At 44.0% G+C, this 21,297-nt stretch overlaps 1 protein-coding gene across 1 annotated transcript in view; it reads left to right on the top strand.

Moving 5' to 3' along the window:
- Positions 1-1,572: 1,572 nt before the first annotated feature.
- HS6ST3 (heparan sulfate 6-O-sulfotransferase 3) overlaps positions 1,573-21,297 on the top strand; it is a gene marked incomplete at both ends in the record, with an annotated part of 646,275 nt that continues 626,550 nt past the window's right edge. Inside the window, one exon of the mRNA XM_080799474.1 lies at positions 1,573-2,276. Coding sequence (XP_080655600.1) covers positions 1,573-2,276 — 704 coding nt within the window. The remainder of the gene's footprint in view (positions 2,277-21,297) is intronic.

Here is a 21,297-nt window from a genome sequence, read left to right as displayed (position 1 = left end):
AGATTTGGTTCTCGTGCAAATGCAAACTTTAGATGTTCGAAAAATAAAGTTAAAAACATCTGCACATAAACAAGAGCTTATTTAGCTTATGAAATAGAGGTAAAAGTAGGTCTTATCATCCGCATGAGGTGAGGGGTAAGGAGTGAATCTTGCACATTTAAGAATTCAATGTGTATTAGTAACATGAATTTTAAGAGGTGACCCCTAAGCTCTCTTGCATTGGAATTCCATACTGCATGGTTGTGGGCTGGTGGGTCTGGGGCTGGAAGAAATGAAGTTTCTGTTCAACAAACACCCTGATGGCAGGTGCCTGATGGATCACTGATGGATGGATGCCGGTTGAGTAAAATTGTAGAGTCGAACACACCAAGTTTGTAGTTCAGGAGGGACCGGAATAAAACTTGAGCAACAGTTAGAACGTCTTGGGTGGAGATTAAAAGCAGTCTGGAGCCAATTCCTCCAGCCAGCTCGAGTGCAGTCCTGTCTAGGTGAGTCTGCCCAGCGGTGTGCGAGCGTTCTCCCTGCACAGAGGCCGGCCAGATTTGCGTCCATCTCAGAAAGAGAAAGCTGCGGATTTAAAGATCTCGGATCCATGCGGGCGACGCTCTGCTCGGGGCCTCTCTCCTTGCTCCGCCTTTGCCTCTCTCCCAAATATCTCCTCGCCCTGGGCTGAAGGGATTCCCACCCCCAGCTGCCTGCTCCGAGCCCCGCGGAGCAGCGGACTCCTCCCCTGGAAACTCCTCCGGGGCTGGGGAAGGCTTTGGCGCATGCTCCGTACCTAGGGCAGGTTTTTGCTGCGGGTAGCAGGGCTCCTGTCACACCGGCTGGCGGGTTGTGGTGGTGCCAGCCACTGTGTGCGAGTGTGCCTGCGTGCCCGCGCCTGGGCGGACCGACCCGGAGCAGCAGTGCGACTCTTCCTCGGGAGGCGGCTCCGCACAGGCGCCTCGCCCGCAGCCGCCGCGGGGGCTCCTCTGCAAACTTGCGGGCGGGCGCCGTCTGCCCTCGCGGCTCCCGCGCCCGGCGACCGGAGAGCAAAGGCGCCGGGTGCGCGTTCCGGGCGCGGTGCCCGCGGCCGCCCGGGGCGGCGGGGCCGGGCCGCGCCTTCGCCCTTGGCCCGTGCCCTGGCGAGCCTCATGCAGCCCCCGCTCTCGCGGCCGCTGCCGCCCGGCTGCCCCGGGCAGGTGCAGCAGGACCCGAGGCGCGCTCCCCAGCGCCTGAGCGCCTGAGCGCAGGCGGCGGGATGCCCCGCGTGGCCTGAGAGCGCGCGCCGCGCCCGGGCGGGAGCGTGGAGCCGGCCAAGCCGGGCGCCCCCGGGAGCGCAGGGCGCCCCACGCCGCAGCCGGAGCCCCGTGCGCCGGCTCCCGGCTCCCCGCTCGGCTCGCAGGCCCCGGCGCTGCCAGCCCGGGAGTGCCGGAGCGCCGCGGGGCCGCCAGCCAGCCGCACGCCTCGGCGTCAGGGGCATGGAGGAGCGGCGGGCTCGGAGCCGCGCCCCGGAGTCCCCGAAACTTCCGAGCCGGCGCCAGTCCGCGCCGCTGCCGCCGCCGCTTCGCCTGCCGGCCTGAGAGCGGGACCATGGATGAAAGGTTCAACAAGTGGCTGCTGACGCCCGTGCTCACTCTCCTCTTCGTGGTCATCATGTACCAGTACGTGTCCCCCTCCTGCACCAGCTCCTGCGCCAACTTCGGGGAGCAGCCCCGCGCGGGGGAGGCCGGCCAGCCGGCCGCCCCGAGTCCTGCCCGCCGGGCACAGGCGCCGCCCGAGGAGTGGGAGCGGCGGCCCCAGTTGCCCCCGCCACCCCGGGGGCCGCCCGAGGGGCCTCGGGGGGCCGTGGCGCCAGAGGACGAGGACGAGGAGCTCGGGGAGCCGGAGGAGGAAGAGGAGGAGGAGGAAGAGGAGCCGGACCCTGAGGCCCCCGAGAACGGCTCCCTGCCCCGGTTCGTGCCGCGCTTTAACTTCACCCTGAAGGACCTGACCCGCTTCGTGGATTTCAATATCAAAGGGCGCGACGTGATCGTGTTCCTGCACATCCAGAAGACCGGGGGCACCACGTTCGGCCGGCACCTGGTGAAGAACATCCGGCTGGAGCAGCCGTGTAGCTGCAAAGCGGGCCAGAAGAAGTGCACCTGCCACCGGCCGGGCAAGAAGGAGACGTGGCTTTTCTCCCGCTTCTCCACCGGCTGGAGCTGCGGGCTGCACGCCGACTGGACGGAGCTCACCAACTGCGTGCCGGCCATCATGGAGAAGAAGGACTGTCCCCGCAACCACAGCCACACCAGGTACTGTCTCCGGCCGCCTCTGGCTTCCCGTCACCTCCCCGCCCCTCTCCCCTGGGTCCCGACCCTGGGCGGCTCTGCGCAACCTGAGCGTGCTGGTGGTTTCCCTAGCGTCTTTCAGCGGTTGGGGCAGGGGCTTTCGGAGTGGGGTCGGAAACCTCTGGATGGTGCCCCTGGTCTTGAACTCATTCCGTCCCTCCTCCCTCCCCTCCCTTCTTCCCGCCGCTTCCCGATATCCCCTTTCACCTTCAAAGATGTCCCGACTAGTAGTAGTGTGTGTTCTTCCTCGTGCCCGGGGCTGCGTGGCCTCCCTCCCACCGTGCAATGGAGAGGAGGCCTGGGTTAGACTCGCGAGGTCGGATCTTGTACCTAAATTGTATGAGTGGAAACCCAGACCCGGTAAAAGGCAGGAGGAACTGGGCATAGAGAGGCAGGACGGGCGTTTTCCAGGCACACTGAAGCCAGAGACGAGTCTAATCTCTCTTTAAGCGGCTCTAGGGTGGCTTCTCGCCCGCTCAGGAAACAATCTTCTTGATGTGTCTTTGAAGACACACTTTCAAATTCCTGCTGTACCTCGATAACCCTAATTCTGGAGATGGTCTTTGTTGCTGGGCGATGCCAGGATTTAGACTAATGCTGTTCTCAGCAAGATTTCCACTCTCCCCCAGACCAATCAGTCAGCACATTCCAGAGGTACTTGTTAAATGCCTACTGTGTGCCTAGCAACGTGCTACGTGGACACAAAGATAAAATAAGTAAAATCTCTTTCAGGGTAGGTGCCCCCCCCCAACTTTTAAATAGTAATACTGCTGAGAATTAAGAAAGTTTGAAATCTTAATAGCCAATGAAACTGCTTACATTATTAATATCCTTTCCTCCCCCCTCCACTTCTAAATAGTAATACTGCTGAGAATTAGGAAAGTTTGAAATCTTAATAGACAATGAAACTGCTTACATTATTAACGTCCTTTGAGAGAGGCACGGGCTTAAGAATTTGGTTGAATGTTCTTTCTGCCCACTGCAATTTGAAGATTAATCTGACATGCTTGCTCAAGGGACTAAAATATTAAAAGCTTGGAACACCAGTTTATTGAAGTTTTTATCTCAGAGGTTTCAAACAATTTGGTGTAAGGAAATAGGAATTTAAAAACTCAAGCTCAATATGTTGGTATCAGATAGCTTTTGCATTTGACATTATGGAAAAACTTCATTTACTGGAAACTACCCAGATCCTGAAATTCACCACCACTGAAGCATCTAATTCTACTTCATTTCTCCAAGAATGAGCAAAATTTCATTATAGGATTTTTTACTCTGGCAGTTTTTCAAATACTTTCTCTCCTCCCTGCTCCTTTCCCTGTTTAATGGAAATTGGTTAGAATAGGAAACTGGTTGATCATGGAATGAAGGCATTAGGCTCCTTCCTTAGCATATTTTAAGGACCTTTTACTTTTAAAAATTTCCAATCCTGCCCCTCTGTTTTAGCTTAAAACAGTTTTTCAATTAATTATTACTTTCAGACTTCCTAACAGACGGGACTATTATTTCAATGAGAGACAATCTTTGCTGCATTTTACCCCAAATTGTACCCTTCGTATTTCAACCTTCGGGTATTAATTACTGACTGACCCCAAGGATTTTGCTACTCTGATTCCCAGCTTCCATTTCAGTAAAACTAGAGACTTTGATTATCACAGAGAAACATCGAATGACTCCACTGTAGGGATGGGCATTTTATTCTACCAATATATATAAAAGTCTCAGTAGGTAGATGAAGAGTTTTGGAGAAACTAGAGATTATGGAACCAGAAAATAATTAGATCTTTGCTTAGTGATGAAATGCTACTTCTGCTATAGACCCTACATGGATTAAGCAGTAAGGTCTCACTCCTATAAGAAATACTCAGTATCTCTCTACTCTGTGATGTAGGAAAATTCCACCTTGGCTATCTGAACATATGGTCTCTATAGCACAGTCAAATGCTTTTCTCTGTTTAGTGATGGACCATGACCATTTATTTCTCTCTGAATCACCAGTTATCAGATAATCACTTTTCACTGGGTTGCTTTTTTAAAAAATTTTTAAATTTTCATGGTAGGTTTTTTGGAGGGGCCTGGTTACCACATTATAATTCCTTTTCCTTTTCTTCTTCACCTTATCTCTCCCTTCTTGGTATCCTAAATTACTTCTTTGGCTCTAGATGTTGTAGGAAGGAATTGTGGGTTATGTGACGCACCCTACATCGAAAGTTATAGGGAAAAAGTTGAAGGGATGTCCTGTAGCATCTTCCTCACAGAGAAGATTGAATTAGTGGTCTGTCATTGGAATGCCTGTGTACAGCATTCTACAGTCAACCAGATTAGCCTGGATAATGGAGGGTACATTTCCACAATGCAAAATGGCAGATAATCTATTGCTACATAATGGGAACAAGGTTCTTCAAATAGGGCTGACTCTAAGCAAAATGGAGAAGTAGATCATGTTGATTTTAGTTCCCTGGTCTCTTTGCTTTGGGCCCCCTTGAGGGTCCCCTTCCCCATTTCTCACAGGGATTAATGCCTTTTTAAGTCATGTAATGAGCAAGAGGGAGGATTCTGGATTCAGATGGCTATGGCTCTTGTGTGTAACCGAGAGTGGTCCTTACTAGCTGTGTAACCAGGAGTATCTTACTCCTTCTGAGCCTCAAATTCTTTATCTTTAAAGCCTAAACACCTCTGTAAGAGATGTTGTGAGAACTGAATGAACAAAGGTGAGCAAAATGCTGAGCGCAGTGTCTACGTATAGCGTAACGTGCTGGTACGCAGTACTTAGATGCAGACATATAATAATAGTTAACATTAGTTGTTAATCGTAATAATACTTTTTCCAAGTCAAGGCCTTCTTTCATGAAAGGATCTGAGGTCAGTTCCTTAGAACAGCTCACTGTAAGTAGGTCACCTGATTGTGTAGAGATGCTATTTTCTGATTGCTTGTATTGAGACAGAAACCAAACTTCAGAAATAAATGGGAAATTACGGACATTTGAGCATCCGTCAATGCAGGGGACATGACGGGAAACAGGGACACAATATAATTGGGTATATATACTGTTGGTGATGGAACAAACAAGCAAACAAAACCCTGCCTGTCTGGAACGGTGTGAGCAAGTGGGAATATCAAGGAGCAAAGGCCGAAGTGGGAAGCCGACTCTGAAAGGAGATGCATGGTTTCAAGGAAGGAGCCATCATATGGACAGTATGGACCCAGGAAGGGGCAAGGCTCTGGGCTGGCAGTTTGGATCCAGCATGGAGGCTGTTTGTGACCACAGAGATTAGATCGGAAGGTGGCACATATGAATGACCTCTTCGATCCTGTCACTGCTGATTTCTTCTCGGTATTTTCCTTTTGCTTCCCTCCCGCAACCATCTTTTTGGTAGGTTATTCTTTCTTGTTATTCTTGTGCTGCCTCCTTTATTCCTGCGTTTCCCTCTTTGATCTGCATGATCAGGTCTTTAGAAGACTCTGCCTTACGATTGTTGAGTATGGAAAGGATCACAGCATTTCACAGCTAAAAAAGACTGAAGGGGTAATCATGCCCTATAATACATGTGGCAAATGGGCAATTTAATTCTAAGGAGGTGAAGTGATGTATCTAAGGTTCTTTAGGGAACTTGAATCTTCATTCTGATAAGTTATGGTTGATGTTTTGCCTGTTGTTTTCTTCTATTTGCTGTGGAAAATAAAGTGGAGCATGTTTTTAAGCACTTATTATGTGCCAGGTGCTGTGATAGTTCTGGCAATATAGTTTTGAATAATGTCAGTCCTATGGAGCTTACGCTATTAGGAAAGAAAGACTTTGATCTTCTTTGGTAGGTGAGTAGGACTCTCATTCTTAAATAATGGTAGAAAGAGATTCTTTTTCTTTCTTTCTTTTTTTTTTTTTTTAAGATTTATTTATTTTAGAGAGTGAGAAAGAAAGAGTGAGAGCGTGTGTGTGGGGAGGGGCAGAAGGAGAGAATTTCTAGTACACTCCAAGCTGAATGCGGAGCCCCAGGCAGGGCTCGATCCCATGACCCATGAGATCATGACCTGAGCCAAAACCAAGAGTTGGCCACTTAACCAACTAAGCCACCCAGGTGCCGCATTGCTGGAAGGAGGTTCCATTCATACCTCTTGTAGGGTAGGGTAGTGATTTTTCCCTTTTATGACCTGCTTTCTGTTTGTTCTTTTAGACTAGTTGGAATCTTATGAATATTGTAGTAGGTAGGGCCTTCTGTGTTACAAATGATACAAAATTAACTCAAGTCAGCGAAGGGGGAATTATTGGCTTCATAACCAGACCTCTGGAAACCTAGGAGTAGAGTTGGTTCTAAGAATGGCTGGAACTGGAGGTCTGGGGTCTTTCTCCCTATACTCCTTTGGATATTGAACTCATCAGATTGGCTAATTCCATGAAACAGGTAAATGGCTATCATATCTAACAGCTCCGCAGGCCAAGGGCATAGCAAGCTTCCTCCATGTTCTAATTTAAAATCCTGGGGAATGACTGATTAGTCCAGCTGGGAACTTGTGACTGTCCTTTCTGTCAGTCCATGTGGGCAGGGCGATGAGGTTTTCAGACCCACCTGGTATCACAGTACCATAGTAGGACTGGGGTGTGTGTGTGTGTATGTGTGTGATGATAAGAAGGGGATCTCACACAGATACAGCTCCCACAAAGACCATGGGATTCTGGATAGTCTTTCCAGTTGTGTCAATTACAGGTGTAAGTGAACAAAAAAGAAACAAACTTTTAGATCTCTCTTTTGCGTTCTTGTATGTAGGAACGTTTTTAAGTCAAGCTATAGCCCCAGTTTACTTGAAACAGCTGGAAACCATGTCAAATGAGGAATAATTTGAAGGAACTGGAAGTACTTAATATGGAGATGGAAAAATTAAGGAGAGATGCAAAAATTGCCTTCCAATAGTCAGAGGAGGAAGGTGTGGAAAATGGAGGAAGCTTGCTCTGTATTTCTCCAAAGGGTAGAACTGGGATAGGTGGGATACCAGTGGTAGGATAAAGTTTCAGAACCTTCTTAGAAATTGTAGCTGTCTAGGATGCCTGAGTGGCTCAGCCAGCTAAGTGTCTCCCTTTGGCTCAGGTCATGATCCCAGGGTCCTAGGATTGAGCCCTACGTTGGCTCCTTGTTCAGTGGAGAGTCTGCTTGTCCCTCTGTCCCTCCCCCTACTTGTGTTCTCTCTTTCTCTCAAATAAATATATAAAATATTTTTATACAGTTTTTTTTTTTCAAGATTTTACTTATATATTTGAGAGAAAGCAAAAGTGAGAGAGATCACAGAGGGAGAGGGAGAGGGAGAAGCAGACTCCCGGCTGAGTGGAGAGCCGGATGCGGGGCTCAGTCCCAGGACCATGGGGTCAGGACCTGAACTGAAGGCAGATGCTTAACCCACTGAGCCACCCAGACACCCCAAACAAATAACATCTTTAAAAACATTTGTAGCTGTCTAAAATGAGAATGAACTCTTTTGTGAGGTGGCCTACTCCTTAGAAGTGAAAACTTCAAATATGGCTGATCAACTGCTGGTATTGTGAAGGCAGTTCCTCCCCAGGAAGCTTGTGCGGCCTTCTATTTTAAGGTTCTGTGTTCTAATCTAAGCTGAATTCAGGGTATCTTTTTTTGCCTTTTCCCTGCCCCATACAGAGAAAACAAAACAAGAGGAAAAAAACCCAAAAAGGATTACAAATGAACTACTCATTTCTCAGACATTTGTAGATCTTTCTACCGATCAAGCTTTTGGTAGAACACAGTCTGATGGTGTAGACGGTTGTATTCATTCAGGACTAAAAGCAACGGATAGGTCTGTGTATAAAAGGGCAAGGTGAGAAAATATAACATAACTTACCACCAAAAGCCATCACCGCTTTGAAACATCATCTGGGTACTGCTTTTTTTCTGTGGACAGCAGGCTAAAACACATAAGGAGGCTGCAGAGCTCTGTTTCAGGCTGTCTAGAATATTATGGCCCATACTGCTTTCTAAAGCATAATCTTTTTGATGTCTCTTCTAATTAGAAATGTTGAACTGCAGAGAAGGTTAATTTTCACCATCAGGTTTGTGTGCTGTGTGAAACTAAGGAGATAAGAGATTGTTCTCTCTAAATGCCATATTCACTTATATGTTCATTACAGAGTCTCCGGAAGTGTCGCTTCTGGTCCAAACCGCCAATATTTGCTATAAATCAGAAGAAGGTTGAATTAAATCCATTCCTCTTTTTTTTTTTTTTTTTTTTTTTTTTTGCGTTGTAAGGATAAAACCGGAACCAGTAAATTGTGATTGATCATTTATTTTTCTGTCTTTTTCTAGCTGGTTACCTTGGGATGTTGACAAGGTTTGATTTTTTAGAGAAATACAAATGCTCATGTAATAACCAGAAACTAGGTAAAATTTAGCCTCTAACAATGTGGATTGGCTTAATCTTAGACTCTTACATTATTATTCCCCAAAGCTAATTATTGTCATCTCATTTTTACTAAGGACAATCAGAAGCTTATGGCATTTGAAAGTTACTTATGCTTGATAATGAATTAAACAGTTTTAATTGAGACTGCCAAATTTTAATGTGATTTTAAGACTCATGAAATACATTATTGGGCCAAGAAATAGGTTTAGTATGAAAACGATTGAATGGGGAACTCAAATTAATATTTTCTGGTAATCAATTATCTTGTTTTTTATTTTGTTAAATTATAGGTATCATATATAAATTCTCTGATTTTAATTGGCTAATATAACTTTATTTTAATTATAGCTAATCATTTAACTATGTGTTGGGAAGTGTACTGGACAGTAAACTTGGATGGTTTTATTTGTTTATATCTCTTCTAGCACATACAGTTGCTCAGTAAAACCCATGTAAAGTTCCTAGGCACAGAGATTGACCTATAAAAAATACTCAACACATGTCAGCTAACAATTTATCATATATTCTAGATTACCTTGTAAAAATATCAGCATAACTTAACCAGATTGTGGTTCTTTATGGAATGATCCAATGTTTTATGTCATGACTCTCTTATTTCAGGTGAAAATTCAAATTATTAGTAATTGCCTTTCGTAATTAGCAAGATGTCAACTGCCCTGATTCTCTAGAGGAGTAGTGAAAGTCAGGACAGAGGCCAGGGGTTATTAGACCATTCTAGAAGGTTTCTCCTATGAGACAGCATGCTACAAGTCAGGCATTCCTTTGGGAACAAGGTTAATCTCATTCATTCTCATTTTAGGGGAAAAAAAATATCAGCCTAACCAGAGAGCATGGCTCTTTGATATAGATTGGGAGGCTGAGAAAAATCTAAACAACATGGCTTGGATTACTACTAGCTGAAGTCAGATGGCTGAGGTGGTTGTGGCTGGAAATTGTGATATTGAAGAGCATTGGAAAGAGACCCTGAATTAGGAAAAAAGCTCTCAAGGGAAATTGGAAGAAATCAATGGCAAATTTATCAGCCACTGAAAATCACTGGAAATTGTGCTGATGCCCAGTTTGTGAATGTCATTTGGCTGATGTTCACCAGCATGGGCTGTGACGTCAAAGGAGCTGGATTTTTTGTTTAAACTTAGAATATATGTCTTTTTTTTTTTTTTAAATAGAATTCAAGTTAGTTAACATATAGTGTAGTATGACTTTCAGAAGTAGAATTCGGTGATTTATCACTTACAGACAACACCCAGTGCTCATCCCAAGTGCCCTCCTTACTGCCCATCCCGCATCTGGCCCATCCCCCCACCCATCTCCCTGGCTCAAGCTCTTACTCCCATGTAACCCTGAAGAAGTCAGTTACCTGTTCTGTACTTTGATTTCCTTCTCTGGAAAATGGGAGGAATAGTGGTACTACGCCTGGTGAGGGCTAAGAATGCACAGAGCCTGACCCGGGTAAGTGTTAGCCATTATTCTGTTCTCACGGGGCTTGTCTTACACATCTATGCTGTTATGTGTAAAAATACAACGACAAGAGGCAACCTGTACCATGCTTTTTGAAGCTGGAACTTCTTATCCTAAGTGATGCAAAAGAGAAGCCATAAATGGTAAAAGTGAACGTTAATTCGTAAGTCACCGTGGACACTCAGTGGGCACTTAATGAATGCTGTTGACTGGAAACTTGCTTTCTTTCTCCGGCATATCATGTTATTTTTTTTATGGGAAATTAATGAAACAGCAGCAGAAATGTTTAAAACACACACAATTAAATTCATAAATGGAGCAATCCTGCAGTGAAATTGAATTAGTTGCCTGTGGGCACATAAATATTTGCAGTGCGTTGCAATTATTAATATCTTACCATGCTTTTCTTGGTAAGTACTGTGCCATTTGTTGTCACAACCTTGCATTTAACGCCGTGTGTTCATGGTTACTCCTGTATTCTGGTTTCTTAATAGACTTAAGAGGGTAGAAATGCTAACCTCCTTGCTGTCCTCCAGATTTCTCTCTTAGCTTTTTTTTTTTTTTTAAGATTTTATTTATTTATTTGACAGAAATCACAAGTAGACAGAGAGGCAGGCAGAGGGAGAGGGGGAAGCAGGCTTCCCGCTGAGCAGAGAGCCCGATGCAGGGCTTGATCCAAGGACCCCAGGATCACGACCCGAGCTGAAGGCAGAGGCTTCAACCCACTGAGCCACCCAGGCACCCTTTCTGTTAGCTTTTGTAGAGTATTTCTTCCGGAGGAATCAAGGTTATGGAGAGATGACAATAAACCTGGATGATAGCTTCCATTTTTTGTGGACTCTAATTATGAACTTGGAGAATTTTATAGGTTTGCTTACAAAGTGAAAACATAGACCTAGAGAGAAGGGTGCATGTGATTTTAAGCATACCTAGGTGGTGACTTGACCTGGGTGTGCAGGCCTGAAGGAAAGATCTCTCGAGGACTGTGAAAAACAAGGGGACGTGCCCTGGGAAGACAGACCAGCCACTGATCATGCAGAGTGTAAATTAGCAGGATGCTGCCGAGGAGGGAGAGAAGAAGGACAAAAGTCAAGGTGAAGAATGAAATCCTAAAAACCTGAAATCCGAATGAATATTGAAAGTGGAGGTCAGCACTTTGTCTCGCAAGCGCTGGTTTGTCTCATTAGCGCACTCATGGGGAGTCATCGGCTATCTGGGCGGCTGTCAGCCTTGGAGGGCCGGTGTGCTTGAATGCTGCTGGGGTTCTTTTATTTGCTTACGTGTTCTTCTTCTGTGTCCCCGGGAGCTGTATTAGTCAGCGGCCTGGCAGCAAACAGAGGCACCCTCTGGGATGGTGAAGGGCTATTACAGATCTGTGGACTGGTTAAGGGCCCACACTGGACCTGGGGCTCCTTGTAACTCTTAACGGAGGGAAATTGTTACCTTCTCTGAGCCTGTTGTCAGCATCCCTTGTCCTCTGGGGCCTGACCTGAGTGACAGTCTCAAAGGTAGGAAGGGCTGCCTCATAGGACCTGCGGGCAGAGAACAGCCGAGCTCCCCCCTCCCCATCCCCCCGCCCCCCGCCCCAGATATGGAGCTGAGGCAGAGAGGTCGGATCTGGGGGAATCTCTTGACCAATCTCTTGATCACTTTCTCCACGTGTCCGTCTCCTTCCATTGTCTTCCACTGGCTGGAACTGTCTAGCTAAACAGCTAGAGCTACATGATCCGATGCATGTGCTTTCCCAGGGCAGGGCAAGGCAGAGAATGGATTTGGGTTTGGAGTGGGTGAGTGGGATAAAAATGGAGACTAACTTGCACTGTGCCTTTAAATAGCTTGAAATTTCTTCTAATCCATCTTATGAATGTCCCACTCAGTTCAACAAACGAGACCAAGTAGAAATATCTTTCAGTACCTGAACCACATGCTTTCTGTATGGACCATTAGTCTCCACCTAAAGAATGGTGGAGGCAGCAAAGGACATTCAGAGGAGCAGTCACCATAGGTGAGGGGCTTTTCACCGAATAGTAGGAATGATGCTAAGTTTGGGTTTTGTCCCCGTTGTACCCCCAGAATCAGCTGGTAATGGCGACACATTGGGGCAGTTATATCTGTATGATGACATATAGTGGACAACCCACGTTTTATATTTTATCTGCATGTGGTATTTTATTTTATTTTATTTTTAAAGATTTTATTTGTTTATTTGACAAAGCGAGAGAGCATAAGCAGGCAGAAGAGCAGAAGGAGAGGGAGAAGCAGGCTCCCCACTGAGCAGAGAGCCTGATGCGGGGCTCAATCCCAGGACCCTGGGATCATGACCTGAGCCAAAGGCGGTCACCTAACCGACTGAGCCACCGGTGCCCCATGCGTGCCGTATTTTATAGCTTTGAAGTCCTACAGTAGTATTAGTTAAGACAGGATAAAATAGTTTACAACACTGGCTGCAGTTTGCAAAAGCATGCTCGTGAGATGAGCTGCTTCCTGTTGCTTAGATTTTCTTCAAAGAATATAAAGAATGTTAAAAGTAATATGAAGGTGACTTTCAGTCTCTGAAGGTAAAAGGTGAGGAAAGGAGAAAAATTGTGCTTGAATTTTGAATTTTAATTTGAAACTATTTTAACGGTTTTGGTTTTAATTTTAAGACTTTTGAAACACTATTTCCATATTTGTCTTGGGGGAGATATGATATGCTTGGTATTATACATAGGTGCAACTCTCCGCAAAACAGGCACGTGGAAACTCCTAACATTAGATACTGAAAACCAGTGGAAGTTGATATCTGAGAAAATTCAAGTAAGTACCATCAAGTCACTGCTCTAATTCCAAGAGTCAAAATGTCATGAGTAAAACACTATTCAGCATATGCATTTGTAGGTGACAAAAATGATATTCAGCGCAGTATCTGTTCCTAGGGCATTTTTTGAGTTTGGTCCATATGTGTTAAGTTCATTTCTTTTTTTTTTTTCATTTTTAATAAAGATTTTGTTTATTTATTTTGAGAGAGAGAGAAAAAGCGTGAGTGCATGGGTGGGGTGAAGGGCAGAGGAAGAGGGAGACGCAGATTCCCTGTTGAGCTTGGAGCACGTGATTGGGCTTGATGTGGGATTTGATCCCATGACACTGAGGTCATGACCCTGAGATCCTGACCTGAGCGGAAGTCAGATGCTTAACTGACTGAGCCACTTAGGTGCCCCTTCCCAAGTTCATTTCTTCCACCCCTAAGAGGGAATTTCGCATTCTGGGAACAGCATCATCCATGAAAAAATTACCCACCTCTCTCCTCTTTTCCACAGCTCCCCCTACCACCCAACACTCTTTTTTTTTGTTCTCTGGGACCCCGTTGTGTGACCTTAAACACAAGGATCATCTTCAGGCCCTTGAGTTGGATGAAAGTTACTTGCATGATAAAAGTGCCTTCGGAATTGTATCCTGCTGGCTGTGGAAGGTATTAGCTCTAAGGAGCCTACACTCCATTTCACTGAATTTAAAGTCCAGTTGACTTGGAGATTCCAGGAGAGGTGTTAGAGAAGTTTTTCTTTCCTGCATAGCTTTATCGAGTTTGTCATTCTGCCTTCCAAACACTCGATGAAAGAGGTGAATTAATGGGTAGTTCTATTTCTAATGTTTCTATTAAGAAACAGTTCTATCAATACTTCTCTTGATATATAAATATCAAAAGTATTGTGCATAAAAACGCCAGGCAACATGAAGGAACTCAGGTACATTGGAGCTGTCAAATTTATTGTGTTTTTAATCTAAAAATATTTGTCAGCTCTCATGGCCCATGCTTTGTCTTTTAAATTCAGACTTAAGCCTATAGCACTGCCGCAGATAAATTTCTTTGCTTTGAAAGTTTTATTCTCCAAGTCCCCTATGTGTGCTATAAAGAATAATTAATGTAATGAAAAAATCAATATTGTGTATAAATTATTTAGGCTTTACTATCATTGTAATTTTCTCTTGAACAACTATCGATCGGCGACAATTCATTTGTTAATTTCTTCCTAATAAGATATTCATTGTATTAGGTGTATAGTGGTGCTGTCCCTGCACCTTCAAAAATAAGTCATGAATTACTAATAATATATGCAGCAAGTTAACCTACTAGTGAGTGCCGTGAGGTGGCAAACAGGCGGAGGGGGGGTCATTTGAAATGTGCAAAGCCTGTGTTGTCAGACAACCGCTAATGACTGGATGAGTAGACTTGCAGGATATTAATTTGTACTTTATAATTTTGTGTGAATGTATTTTTCCAGGTACGAGAAGGCCTTTGCATTGGCAGATTGTGCCCTGGTAGCATTTTCTAGATCTAATAAAATAAACAGGCAAAGAACCTATGTTCTGAAACCCAACTGGGGGTTCAAATCCTGACTATTGCTTAATATTATGTGACGTGGCATGAACTGTGTAGGTTCTCCAGGCCTCTTTTTTTTTTTTTTTTAAATTCGTAAAACAGGGATAAAAACTTTCTGTTTAGGGCTAGTGTTGATTTGAGACCTCGGGAGCTTGCTTCCTGGGTGAAATCTGAAAACACCCATGTACGTGGAGGGCAAAGAAAGACTGAAGGAAGAGATAGCTGCTCCAGACTGGTAGGTGGGAGGTTGGATAAGCAAGGGAATTTACCGATGAAGATTGTCTTGGGAACTCTGTGCACCTGCCTACCAGATTCTCATGTAGAGACCTTAACTGAATTCAGTCCAAGCAGTCTCAACACACTTCCTATGTCCAGGCTGTATCCTCCAGACAGCTCCTAGCATGGGGATGTAGGCAGAAAGTGCATTCCAGGGCAGGCGGGTAGTGGAGAGATCCTCTGATAGCCTGGGCCCAGCTTGTGCCTGGTCAACTAGTGGTCATGTCCGCTAGAAGACTTCCTCCGACAGTCAGCAAAGGCGATCATGTGAGTTAATGTACACACATATTTATAGGTGTATGTGTGTTTCCTTTTTAAGCTAATTTTTAAATCCACAGTTCTTTTGTTTTGGGTGGGGGATGAGGAATAATTTTCCTAACTATCTGTAACAGTGCTCTGAATGCATTGGTTATTAAATGCTACTTTGACAGGTGTCCACCGAATTTCTTCAGAGGAGTAGGAAAAATCTGAGACCTTGTGGAAACCCAAACAGAGTAGAGTCCAAGAAATCAAACTGCCAAAATTCATGGCAGAGAGAACTTTTGTGTCAGCTTATTTGGACTGGGGAGGCATCTAGATTTGTGATTAAGTGACCAGTTTGAATCTAGGCTTCTTCACAGACTTATTTACTTATCTGTTGTGTGGCCTACCTGCCAACATGTAATTTTTCTGAAGATTGTGACTATTTTCTTTCCTTCGCATCCTCAATGCCTCTAATGGTGCCTTGTCATAATGGCTATCAAGTAAATGTTGGCTGAATAAATGAAGAATGGACGAAAACAAGCACAAATAAACTTACTAATTTATTGGACAATTCGGATAAGAGTATGTGTCTTGTCTTCCTTTTTGGAATTGTTGGAGGTTAAGGAAATTCCAGTGAAAGCACTTTGTAAACTATAAAGTACTATACAGATTTAAATTTACATTGGCGGTGAGAAGCCTTTTGATACAGAATGGAAAAGGAAGGAAAGTTGGATTTTAGAAATGCAATGAATATATAATTCAGCTTTCACAGAGAGTTTCAAGAATCAGGAATGACAAAGATGCATTTGGAAAATATGCAAAATGCATGTTCGGCTCAACAACTTGTTAATGAGCATTTTCCTTTAAAACAGGACATAATGTATCATAAAAAGCTTTCAAAATGCTTAAGTTTTTCCCCTTAGACCATCAGGAAACTTTTTTTTTTAATCCCAAGGATTTGGCACAGATCAAGATATAATTTTTTTTTTTTTTTTTTACCCAATGCTTCAACCCCTTTGAGGAAGCTCTCCTAAAATTGCTATTTTTAATTTTGTATTCATGACTTTATCATTATTTTCCTATGACAGCTATAAATTATGGCTTTTGGTTAATATGTCCTGAAAGCGAGCTGAGAATGTAACTCATTTTCATTTAAGCTGATTTAGCATGTGATAATCCACTGAGCTGTTCTCTACATGCTTTTGGAGCTAATTACAGAAAGAGCAAAAAATTACCTTAGAAGAGAAAATAAAATCTAAAATCAAGAGTGTGCGTTATAATAAAGATCTATCAGCGTAAGAACTTGGCCTAGTAATGAGCTGGGTTTCCTACGTGAGGCATGCCTGATCACTTCTGGGAGCAAGTACACAGCCTGGGTGGAGATCTTAGCACACACAAAGTGCCTGAGCTGGGCTGGAGTCTTGGAAGAAGTTTGGTAAACGGATGGAAAACGACGGTCACAGATGCGATCACTGGCAGTAGGCGGGGATTCACATGATTCATCATTTATCGAACTCCTTGTTAACAGCAACAGCCTAATGCTTGGAGAAGTATCCCCATTTTACAGATGAAAAAATCTGAGTATGTTTATTAGGATCCTATCAGCTGCTTTTACTACAAACTCCAATTCAAATTGGCTGAATAGTAAGACATTTAAAATCACATAACAAGCCCAGAGAGAATTGGTTGATTCTGTCTTGAGCGCATTTTGGAAATCCAGTAAAGCAAAGTAGCAAAGAACCAAAGTTTTGGAGCCCAGCTGTGGGGTTAAATCCTGACTCTACCTCGTATTGCTGTGTGACCTTGCACAGATTACAAAAATTCTTTAGGCCTCAGTTTCTCCATCTGTACAACAATGATAAAAAGGTTCCTCCCTGGCAATAATGTTGAGGATCATATGAGTTAATGCCCATGGACATTTAGAAGAATTCCCGAAACAGAGGAAGGATTCATTAAATGGTAGCTATTGTTCTTTTACGGAGGACCCAGGTGTTTTTTCACACTTTTTACCCTGTCTCCTTAAACTTGTTGACTTGGCCCCTTAGGCTGCCTCCCTCCTACTTGTTGGAAGGAGGCTGCTGTAGTTCAAGCAGAATTTCCTGGCCAAAAGGACAATATTTACAGCAGACAGGGTCACGTTCCCGTCCCTAAGCCCATCAGTGGCAACAGGAATGGAACCTCCAGGGTTTGTCCCTAAATATGGGGATAGAATAACCATCCCATGAATCACACGTGGACAGAACAAAATCAAGGCTCTCTCAGCGAGGGAAAAGAGGGGATGGATGTTGGAGAGCCTACCGTCCTGACTTAGAGAGACACATGGGATTAAATGATAAAACTAGACTTCAAATCCAGGCTTCATTTCTAAGTTCTGGGCTGCCAATTATTCTTAAAAAAAAAAAAAAAAAAAAAAGTGTTGCATTTCTACAATTAGTCAAAGATTATTCATTGATTTTTTTTCATTCATTTCTTTGTTGGTTTAGTGAACTTCAACATACATTTATTGAGTATCTACTACATATCAATTATATGCAGTGCACTTTGGGGGAAATCAGAGGGTGGAGAAATAGTAATTATTGTTGCCACATTTTAATTGCTTACTTTGCTTTAGGCTAAGTGCTTTATTATGTAAGTACTTGCATTAAGTAGGTACCATTATCATCTTCATTGTACAGATGAGAAAATGAGGTTCAGGGATGTTCAGTGACTTGTCCGTGGTTGCAGAATTAATCATTGGTGAGCAGCGAGGTATTTTAATCCAGGTGTATCTGATTTCAGAACCATGTCTTTTTTTTTTTGAGCCGAGAGTAGGAAGGACTTCATTGTTATTTTTTTATTCAGGTATACCTAACATACAGTGTTATATTAGTTTCAGGTGTGCAGTGTAATGATTCAGCAATTCTCTGTATTACTCCGTGCTCATCCTCCTGGCAGGACCACACCTCTTAGTCTCTAGATTGTGCTGATGTCACGTAGGTATGACTGCTGTCCAGGCAGGTAGGAAGAATGCCAGCAGGAGCAAGGCAGGACCAAGGTAGAGCTAGGTGGGTTGTTACTATAACCATGTTTTCTAGTTTCTGTATTTCATGCTTTGACATCTGAGGCCTTACTGACCCTGGAGGGATTGCCCTTCCCAGAATTAGCTAATTCCTAGAGATAGAGTACAGGTCTGTGACTTTGAGCATGATTTTCCCACGCAAACCAATGAATTCAGAGCCATTTCCCCAACCAATTCCTTTACCAAGCTCTTCTACTCCAGGCCACTACCCACCCTGTGCTTACCACCTGAGGGCCAGGTACTGGATGATTTAGGACAGCCACTGTACCCTAGAGCCTGCAGCAGTTACTCCAACTAGCCGGTCCTAAACTGGCTTACCCTGCCTCCCTAGTTCTTGCCCTCAGAAGCCAAAATAAAGGCTCTTGTCCAAGCTTTCCTCCTTGCTTCCTTGGCTCCTTGACAGTGGCGCTTTCCTGTGTGGTCAGCTGTGGCAGCGAGGGGTCCGTGAGTATACAAGACTCCTTCCTTCATGACAGTCATTTTCTGTGTCTGCTTTTCTTAGCGTACATGATTAAAACAAATCCCCAAGTATCCTCAACACAGCTATCAGGAAGGGAACAAAAACTTGGGCCAAGGAATCTGGTTAATCAAATGCCTAGAAGTGGTAAAAGTTGGTTCAGAAGCCGAGTAAACACCAGTGATCAGAGTACAAATGTAGGGTCAAGTTGGGACTGGGTCCTGGATTAGACTAACCAGTGCCCTCACATCCATAGTCAAGACTGTGCGTTGGTTGCAGAGATTGGAGGGGGACCAGGTGTTCAAGTCAGACGGTTCTGAGCTAGAGGACATGGATGTAGAAGGGTGGAGGGAGGAAAGGGAAGGGCTGTAGAGCTCTGACACCGAGTAATTCCTTATAATTTGAATTTGCGGAAACATTGGTTGACAAGAGTGATGTGATAATATTTAATTTATAAAAATTTTCATTTTAATTCCAGTTAACATGAAGTATGATATTAGTTTCAGGTGCACAGTATAGTGACTCAACGATTCCATGCATCACCTAGTCCTCATCATGACAAGTGCCCTCCATAATCCCCATCCCTATTTCACCCAACCCCCCACCCACCTCCCCTCTGGTAACCATCAGTTTGCTCTCTAGAGCTAAGAGTCCGTTTCTTGGTTTGTTTCTCTCTCTTTTTTTTCCCTTTGCTTATTTTGTTTCTTAAATTGCACATATGAGTGAAATCATATGGTATTTGTCTTTCTCTGACTGACTTATTTCACTTAGTATTATACCCTCTAGCTCCATCCGTGTCATTGCAAATGGCAAGATTTCACTTTTTATGGCTGCATAATATTCCGTTGTGAGTGTGAGATAGAGAGTGTGTGTGTGTGTGTGTGTGGGCACCACATCTTTATTCATTCTTCTATCATTAGACACTTGGGCTGCTTCCCTATCATGACTATTGTAAATAATGCTGCTGTGAACATAGGAGTGCATGTTTCCCTTTGAATCAGTGTTTTTGTTGTTTAATTTTATTTTGAAGTGGTTTTATTTCTGTAGCTAGTTGGCTAGATTGATTGATTGATTGATTGATTCATGATTGTATGTAGCCCAGTACTGGGCTCTGTGCAGGACAGAGACTGGGGAGAAGACCTGGTCCTGGCTCTCAAGGAGTGAAATCATAGTTTTATAAGGCATAGACAAAATGACTTGGAAATATTTACATTGTAACATTTAAGACAATTCATGGTATTGTATTCAGAATTTTATATAAAATGTGTAGAGACCAGTGTGGAGCTTGAACTCATGACCCGGAGATCAAGACCTGAGCTGAGATCAAGAGTCAAATGCTCAACTGACTGAACCACCCAGGCACCCCAATATATAAAGGTTCTAAAGAAGGTGTGTTATAAGAAAGAATAGGAATGTTTTCAGTAATAAATAGGCACATAATAAAGGGTCTGAATTGGCTGAAGAGAAGGTGACGTTGGGAGAGATGTAGGGTAGTTTATAGGGGCTCCAAATATATACTGGATTGAGGAGATCATTTTTTTATTCAGTATCGCATTTAGAATTACCTTTTTTTTCCCAGTGATTTTTAAGTGATCTGTACACCCAGTGTGGAGCTTGAACTCATGACCTTGAGATCAAGAATTGCATACTCTACCAAATGAGCCAGCCAGGTGTCCCTAGAATTACCTTAAGTTCTTAAACAGTGATGGTTTTACAAATATGTCCACAAATTCTCTGATACTTGTGCCCAGGATTGACCTCAGTGACTTGATTCTAAAGAACAGAATACAATCAAAGGGATGAGAGGCCACTTCAGATGTTAGGTCATAAAAGGACTATGTCTTCTGTATTGGTGTTCTCTCTGTCTCTCCCCAATGCCCCTTTCACTCCCTTCTCTCACATACCCCCTCTCATCTCTTGCTCTGGGTAAAGTTGTGTTCTGAGCACCCTATGGAGAGGCTTACATGGCAAGGAACTGAAGCCTCCTGCCCACAGCTGTGTGACTGAGCTTGACAGGGGATCCACCAAGTCCCTGTCTAGTATTCAGGGACTACAGCCTTGCAAGAGACCCTGAGCCATGTTTGAATGCTAGCAGGAATGATAAAGTAAAGACGGGTGATTGTAGGAGCGATGTTTTTAAGACAATGACAGACGATCCAATCACAGAACACAAGATCTCATCTATCTTCTTCTCTTTTTAACAGAAATGAAGGCAGAGTATTTGAGTACAGATACAGGAGGGTTGGTGAACTGATAGTTGAAAGATGAGGTCGTTCTAATCTGACTGCCTCTCTTTTCTCTATGAAGTACAAAGCAAGGTCATTAGCTGAGAGTGGGGCAGAGAGGAAGGAATGTTGGGAACTTGAGGAGAGCAGAGAAAGTGTAAATAATGAGCTCAGAAGTTGAGAAAACAAATTTCCTAGGAAGGAAGCTGTCTGGCGGTATTCAGTTCTTTTTTGAGACCCGCGATTATAAATGTGAAACCAGTCCATCAGCAACGTCCTGTGATTTTCTTCAGCAACATTAGGCCGCGCTGGTGGAAGCATGGGATAAGTTCAGGGGTATTTAACCAGGGTTGATTAGAAGTGGAGGAGAAGGAGAGTTATGTTTAGGAGTCGTACATACTGCCAGATCTTGTAATCCAGGCTGGTTAGGAGATACGCGAAGTATTAGAGTGGTGGTAGGGTCAACGGAGTGTGTTAGGGTTGATAG

This window comes from Martes martes, assembly GCF_963455335.1.
Source record: "Martes martes genome assembly, chromosome: 3".
NCBI lineage: Eukaryota > Metazoa > Chordata > Mammalia > Carnivora > Mustelidae > Martes > Martes martes.
This window is presented reverse-complemented; position numbering and strand designations above follow the sequence as displayed.